General features: G+C 41.1%; 1 protein-coding gene across 3 annotated transcripts in view; it reads left to right on the top strand.

Moving 5' to 3' along the window:
• Positions 1-320: 320 nt before the first annotated feature.
• The window catches only part of FGFR4 (fibroblast growth factor receptor 4), a 55,724-nt gene continuing 47,760 nt past the window's right edge, over positions 321-8,284 (top strand). For 2 of the 3 annotated variants that reach the window (XM_075344644.1, XM_075344643.1), the window contains exons 1-3: positions 321-626; positions 7,043-7,194; positions 8,265-8,284. The exon at positions 8,265-8,284 is cut by the window's right edge and continues 235 nt beyond it. In XM_075344644.1, the coding sequence (XP_075200759.1) occupies positions 7,104-7,194; positions 8,265-8,284 (111 nt within the window). In that variant the 5' untranslated portion in view covers positions 321-626; positions 7,043-7,103. The remainder of the gene's footprint in view (positions 627-7,042; positions 7,195-8,264) is intronic. The other variant, XM_075344645.1, reaches the window with a different exon arrangement.

Raw genomic sequence — 8,284 nt, 5'->3', positions numbered from 1 at the left:
GCTATCTGCTGGGTGAAGATGTTTGGGAGCTGGCACTGCCTGTGACAATGGGACACCCTGGCTCCTCACAGAACTGCTAGGAATGTCATCATTAGGTCCAGGGCTATTGTATAGAGAGGCAGGAGCCATGCTGGGATTCAGAAAGCCCTGAGCTGGGCAGCAAAGTGAAGCAGTTTAATCCTCCCGCACAAAGATGGGGGAGAAGTTAGCTAATTTGAGTGTGAAAGGGTGAGGAGAATGGGGGAGGGCAGTGAATAAGCCCAGAGGAGGGAGGGCGAGCAGGGCCTGGGGGCGGTGTTTGTGGTGGGATTCCCTGCAGCATTGCACCCTATAGTCCATTGTTGCCGCTGTGGGGGGAGAGTGGACACTTCGTGCGTGTAACCTGCAGGAGCGCCGAGGCTGGGATGTGTTACCTCAGGCGGCGTGTGTGTGGGAGCTGTGCTGTGTGCTGAGGGGAGCGGGCACAGGGCGGCCATCTACTGCTGGAGCCCGGCACTATCCACTCGGGACGGACTGGATGCTACTCGGGACGGAGGATGCTTGGCGCATTGGAGCGGTGTACTATGGAGGATCTGTGGTGACGGGACGGGCTGCCCACACTGCTCATACCGGACGGGAGTGACCAGGTGAGGGTCCTACGGGGGACGGGCACTGTCTGAGGAGAGGGTCCACACATCCGATAGCATTAGGTCATGTGGCTGGCTACTTACTATGCCAAAATGGCTACTCATTGGGCTCCGGATCATCGCGACACAGGCTGGCTACTTATTATACACAAGTGGCTACTAATTTGGGAACAGTTATTTTTATCTACATGTACAGGATCATAGTGACTGCAGAAGTTGGATGTGGCTATTGATTATACTTGAGTGGCCACTGATTTAGGATCAGTTACTTTTATGTACATTTCCGGAATCATAGTGACTGCAGAAGTTGGATGTGGCTATTTATTGTACAGAAGTGGCTACTGATTTAGGATCAGTTACTTTTATGTTTATTTACAGGATTATTGTGACTGCAGAGGTTGGATGTGGCTATTTATTGTACAGACGTGGCTACTAATTTGGATTCTGTTGTTTTAATCTACATGTATAGGATCATAATACCAGCAGAAGTTGTATGTAGCTATTTATTGTACAGGAGTGGCTACTGATTTGGGAATAGTTACTTTTATCTACATGTATAGGATCATAGTGACTGCAGAGGTTGTATGTGGCTAGTTATTGTACAGAAATGGCTACTAATTTGGGATCTGTTGCTTTTATCTACATTGTATAGGATCATACCAGCAGAAGTTGTATGTGGCTATAAATTATAATAGTGGCTACTGATTTGGGATCAGTTACTATTATGTGCATAGTGACAGAAGATATTGTAACTGATCCCAAATCAGTAGCCACTTCTGTATAATAGCCAGCCACATACAATATCTTCTGCCTATATGCACCTATGTGGCTGGCTATTATACAGAAGTGGCTACTGATTTGGGATCAGTTACTTTTACCTGCATATATTGGACCATAGTCACTAGACATTGCATGTAGCTGGCTATTGATTATTTTGGCGTGGCTACTGATTTGGGATCAGTTACTTTTACCTACATATATAGGACCATAAGACAAAATAACATTGAACCAAGGCACATCTCGCAGCAAAATCAACGCCACTCCAAAGGCATATGAGAGACATACAAGAACTGGAGCCATCCAGGGCTATTCATAAAATATCCAAACTTTATTGCATATAAAGATAAAAATAGGTTTCACTTGTTACAATTTATATAAGGTGCTATTAAAGGACAAAGGTGAAAAACCACATAAGTATAGGGAGCGAGGGTGAAAACCACCCTAATAATGAGAAGTGAAATTAGTAGGGACTGAAGAAAGTAAACATATTCATCAGTGGCCGGCAAGCATGGTACCCCTGTCTTTACGCAGATTATGAACAATGTATAGCCAAGCACCTTATATAAATTGTAACAAGTGAAACCTATTTTTATCTTTATATGCAATAAAGTTTGGATATTTTATGAATAGCCCTGGATGGCTCCAGTTCTTGTATGTCTCTCATATATAGGACCATAGTGACTGTAGACTTTGCATGTAGCTGGCCTGGCTATTGATTATTTTGGAGTGGCTACTGATTTGGGATCAGTTACTTTCATGTGCATAGTGACAGAAGATATTGTAACTGATCCCAAATCAGTAGCCACTTCTGTGTAATAGCCAGCCACGTACAATATCTTCTGCCTCTATGCACCTATGTGGCTGGCTATTATACAGAATTGGCTACTGATTTGGGATCAGTTACAATATCTTCTGTCACTATGCACATAAAAGTAACTGATTTCAAATCAGCAGCCACTTCAGTGCAATAAATAGCCAGCCACATATGTTTCTGTGCATAGTGACACAAGATATTGTATGTGGCTGGCCATTGAACATAATTGGCTACTGATTTGGGTACATTTGCCTTTATGTGCATTATGAAAGAAGGTATTGCATTTTGCTGGCTATTTATTGTATAAAAGTGGCTACTGATTTAAGATTACTTGCTTTTCTGTGCATAGTGACAAGATATTGTATATGGCTGGCTATTGAACAGAAGTGGCTACTGACTGGAGATCAGTTACAATATCTTCTGTCACTATGCACATAAAAGTAACTGATCTCAAATCAGTAGCCACGTCAGTGTAATAAATAGCCAGCCACATGCAATACCTGTCACTATGTACAGAAAAGTATGTGGCTGGCTATTTATTACACAGAAGAGGCTACTGATTTGAGATCAATTACTTTTCTGTGCATAGTGACAGAACATATTGTATATGGCTGGCTATTTATTACACAGAAGAGGCTACTGATTTGAGATCAATTACTTTTCTGTGCATAGTGACAGAACATATTGTATATGGCTGGCTATTTATTACACAGAAGTGGCTACTGGTTTGGGATCAGTTACTTTTCTGTGCATAGTGACAGAAGGTATTGTATGTGGCTGGCTATTGTACAGAAGTGGCTACTGATTTGGGATCAGTTACTTTTCTGTGTATACTGACTATGTGGCTGGCTATTGTACAGAAGTGGCTACTGATTTGGGATCAGTTACTTTTCTGTGTATACTGACTATGTGGCTGGCTATTGTACAGAAGTGGCTACTGATTTGGGATCAGTTACTTTTCTGTGTATACTGACTATGTGGCTGGCTATTGTACAGAAGTGGCTACTGATTTGGGATCACTTGTATAAGTATCATACTTATAGAAGATACTGTAAGTATCTGGCTACTTCTTATACTAACGTGGCCACCCATTTCTGACCATGTGCCGTTACGCGCACCCTACAGGATGGTGACGGCAGTGGCTGCTTGTGGTTGGCTATTTATTACACTGAAGTGGCTACTCGTGGTGGCTGATTCTTATCTTAGGCTCTTGCCGTTAGAAAGCTTGACCTTACAGTAATAGATACATCTATATACAGGCCTCTGCGGATTTGTATCCAGAGGTGGCATTGCCCAGTGCTGGCATCCGGGGCGGCAGGGTCTGCTGGTCTCTGGGCTTCGTCTTGTTTTTCTGCTGTGATTTTCAGTTTACTTCTCCTTATCTCTGCTGATTAGGAGCTGCTCTGTGTAAACTCTCACTCTGGCACCATAACTATTCTGTAAATCTATAACCAGGGTAGCCTTGGCACACAAAGGCCTTTGTGGTTTTGTGTTCAAAGATTAAGCTGGAGCCGGGTCCCCTCCGCTAGTTACACATTGATATCCCCTGGAATGCGGGGACTGGAGGGGAGTTATTCCCCCACTTCCATACACTTGATGTCCTTGCTGAGTGATCTGCTGGGATCTGTGATCTAATGGGCAATCTCGATCTGAGGTATACTGTGTGTGGCCTGATCTCACATCTGTGTACCCAAACCCGGTGGATTAGATACGTCACAGGACTGTCATTACTCTTCTGTTTCATCTGGCAGAATCAGGTGTGGATTTCGATGCTTTTCATCATTTTGAGTATTTAGTCAAACCAGAGCCAAAACGTCTGTGCCGAATGTCACATTGAAGTTTTCCGTGGAATATTGGAGGAGTTTTTTTACACTACAATCAGTGGAATTGGCTGACTAACTCAAATGCAGGTCATACCATTTTTTTTGGCAGATGGGACAGATTGCAATCAAATCCATTGGCCTTTTACACATGCCAATTTCCAATGATACTGGCCCAAAATTGTTCAGGTTTCTATATCATTCTTCAGTTTGATATTCGACAGAAGTTGGTCAGATATATGATTCCACTGCATAGTCTATAATTACATTGGAATTGGTTTGGTTTAACAGAAGTTTGTAAGATATCTGATTATCAATCCATTATTTTATTATAGGTTTAGTTGGACCAATTGGTCAGATATCTGATTTAATAGTCTATTCTTTCATTTGATTAATATTGGTCTGGCTGGACATAAGTTGGTCTGGTCAGGTATCTGATTCTATATTGTGGAGATGATGGCCAGATATCCAATTCTATAGCATATTCTATAATTAGATTGAGGGTATGTGCGCACGTTGCTTTTTACCTGCTTTTTACCTGCTTTTTTGCTGCTTTTTCTTCTGCGCTGTTTAATGCCAAAATGGATGTGTTCTTCTATTCAAGCAAAGTCTATGGGAATTTGGGTTTCTTGTTCACACTATGTTGTTCAAAATGCTGCCTTTTTGTGGCAGAACTTTGGTCAAAAACTCAGCTTTTCAAAGAAGCAACATGTCAATTGTTTTTGCCATTTGGGTTTTGCACTGCAAAGCTGAGTTTTTGACCAAAGTTCTGCCACAAAAAGGCAGCATTTTGAACAACATAGTGTGAACAAGAAACCCAAATTCCCATAGACTTTGCTTGAATAGAAGAACACATCCATTTTGGCATTAAACAGCGCAGAAGAAAAAGCAGCAAAAAAGCAGGTAAAAAGCAACGTGTGCACATACCCTGATACTGGTCTGATTGGACAAAGTTGATAGATTAACCAATTCATTATATTATTTTCAATGGTTTGACTGAACCAATTGGTCAGATATCTGATTCTAGATCATTCTATAATTTGAAATTCATCTAATGTGACAGAAATTGGTCAGATATCCTATTCTATAGCAAATTCTGTAATTCGATTGATATTGGTCTGATTGGACAGTGAATATTGGTCTGATTGGACAGTGGTTGGTCAGATGTCCAATTCTATAATTAGATTGATATTGGGATGATTGGATAGAGGCTGGTCAGATATCCTATACTATAATTAGAGTGATGTTGGTCTGATTGGACAGAGGTTGGTCAGATGTTTTATTCTATAATTAGATTGGACAAAGGTTGGTCAGATATCCTATACTATAATTAGATTGATATTGGTCTGATTGGACAGAAATTAGTCAGATGTTCTATTCTATAATTAGATTGATATTGGTCTGATTGGACAGTGGTTCGTCAGCTGTCCAATTCTATAGTATATTCTATAATTTTGATTGATAGTGTCTGATTGGACTGAGGTTGGTCAGATAAATCTTATTATAGAATATGCTATAGAATAGGATGATATTGATCTGATTGGACAGAGGTTGGTGAGGTATCCTATTCAATAATTAGATTGATATTGGTCTGTTTGGACTGTGATTGGTCAGATATCTTATTCTATAGCATATTCTTCAATTAGATTGATATTGGTCTGATCAAACAGAGGTTAATCAAAGATATCCTATTCCATAATTATATTGATCTGAATGGACAGAGGTTGGTCAGATCCTAATCTATAGTATATTCCATAATTAGATTGGTATTGGTGTGATTGGACAGACATTGGTTAGATATCTGTTTCTATAATTTTAAATTGGGATTGGTCTAATTGGACAGATGGTCAGATCTAAAATACTCTAACTAGATTGATATTGGTCTGCTTGAACACAAGTTGGTCAGATATCTGATGCTACATCATTCAATAATTAAGCTAGGTACACACATTAGACAGATGGCAGCTGAACGATCCATCTTGGCTGTCTCTCCCATACACAGGGTTGCTTGTTCTGCCAAGTGCTCCTATGTTCCCGGTGAGAAAGCCGCTGATACACGTCTCCTGGTGGTTTAGGCTAGTTTCACACTTGCGTTCAGCGCATTCCGTCACTATGGAGAATAGCGCAGTCCGTTAACGGACTGCGCTTTTCTCCATAGAGTTGTATAGACGACGCACTGTAACGCAAGTGTCTGCATTGCATCCGCTGGACGAGACGACGCAGCGTCGTTATTTTGACGCTGCGTCGGGCGGATGGAACGCTGCATGTAGCGTTTTTCTGCGCTTGGCGGAGTGTCAAAAAAACGCAACCTGCATGAATCCGTTTGGCGTCCGTTGTTTTTATAATGGACGCCTATGGTGGCGTATTCCGTTAGAATGCGTCATTTGACGGATTCCGTTAACGCAGCTGTCTTTACACAACTGTGCATGCTCAGATGTGTAAAGTCAAGGAAAAAAAACGGATTGCGTTATTTTGTACGATCTGTAGCATGCGTTGTGCCACTATATGCAACGCATCCGTTGCATGCGTCACACAACGCAATGCTACGGATCCCGTCCAACGCAAGTGTGAAACTAGCCTTATCTCCATGAGATCAAACTCTGCCATGGTCGATCAACCTCTCCCCCGATAGTCAGTTGGCCAATGCCCCAATAATCACTAGATATGTTCTCCAGTGAGAAAGCCACTGACACACGTTTGCTGGTGGCTTATCTCCAGGAGACCAAATTCAGCAATGGCCGATCAACCTCTCTCCTGATAGTCAGTTGGCCAATACCCCCATACACTCTAGAATGCCAGATGAGCCCATCAATATTGGCTGGTTCGGGCAGCATTAGTCTAGCATATATTGGTCCTTTTAGACTGGACAGAAGCTACAAATTAGTTTTATGTGGAAGTGATGTTTAACCCAAATATTTAATGTATAAAATTGAAATGTTTATTAAATTAAGAGTTTTCTGATTTGTTTTTCTTCAATATTATTTCTTCATTATTTTTTTCAGCTTATCCACACTTATTTGAGCATATTCATCTTCTTGAGACTATTTCTAAAGAGCCATTACCATGCAGCAATTAGGAAGCTGCCTGATCTGTCTTCTGGCCTTCTCCATAACTTCCTCCAGACCAGCAACGCCAGAAGAACAAAGCTGGAGAGGTAACTTAAAAGAAGAGACAACCAAATCCTTGTCTGGTTCCTGCTTCCAAAGATTAGATAAAATGATCTAGAAAGCATGGTGGGCTGTTTGGCATTTAGTTCGAAGGCCTTGAGTTTGGAAGTCTTGGTGGAAAATCACCAGAAGTAAAGTTCAACATGGATTAAAAGGACCTGAGACGGTTTAGATTTTCTTCCCTTCTCGTGTAGTTTTCTTGGTGATGGTAAAGTATAGTATATACCACTGATGAGATTTTGGCGTCTGACCTAAGAGCCAATTTCTCTTTGCTCAGAAGACATGGTTGTTAATACCAGAGATGTTAGACAATGTTAAAAGCTTTGGTGGGTTAAAGATGAACCTTACGTCTGTTGTCAACTTAACACTAATCTGTTCAATGATCGGAATCGAACGAATGACACTATTGAGAAATAATCTAGGACTATTTAATTTTTTGCCCCCTAAAGTTAATCCATTGACTTCTTAAATAGGAAGCTTTGCAAATCAAAATTTGCTTAAAATCGTCTATATCTTGTTTCCTACGGTGGATTGAGTCTTTTGACATCACAATGAGGGTCTTCTACTGTTAGTGATGTATTATTTGTAGGTCAAAAGGTGACCACCCGGGTCAAAAGACAAGTTCAGGAAGGTAAAGTTTGCCGAGGTGAGAGAAACGGCACCCCTCTGGAGTGTGTCTTTTTCACACCGAGACCCCAAAAAGCAACAGAGTTCATCTAATGGTTAAATAAACACAAGTGTGTTCTGGGAGTGGCACATAGGGGTGACGTAATTGAATTACATGCTTATAACCTAGCACTGTTGATTCCTATATGTGGGAAAGGCACTAATTAAATCGCATACATATGACCTATGTGCCAGAGATGTCACAAATGAACTATTGGCACAAGACTGAAGAAGCTTCTTTTTGGCAACGTATGTGGCCATTTCCGGCCTTGGTTTTTGGCTTCAGAAGCATTATAGGCAATGTCTGTATAATTAAACACCTTTTTAGAACTGTTGCTCTCTCCATAATACCACGGAGAAAATACTGAAAATCCTCACTACTTTGTTCCAGCAGAGACCTCGCCTGAGCTT

This window comes from Anomaloglossus baeobatrachus, chromosome 4 (genome assembly GCF_048569485.1).
Source record: "Anomaloglossus baeobatrachus isolate aAnoBae1 chromosome 4, aAnoBae1.hap1, whole genome shotgun sequence".
NCBI classification, from domain to species: Eukaryota; Metazoa; Chordata; class Amphibia; order Anura; family Aromobatidae; genus Anomaloglossus; species Anomaloglossus baeobatrachus.
This window is presented reverse-complemented; position numbering and strand designations above follow the sequence as displayed.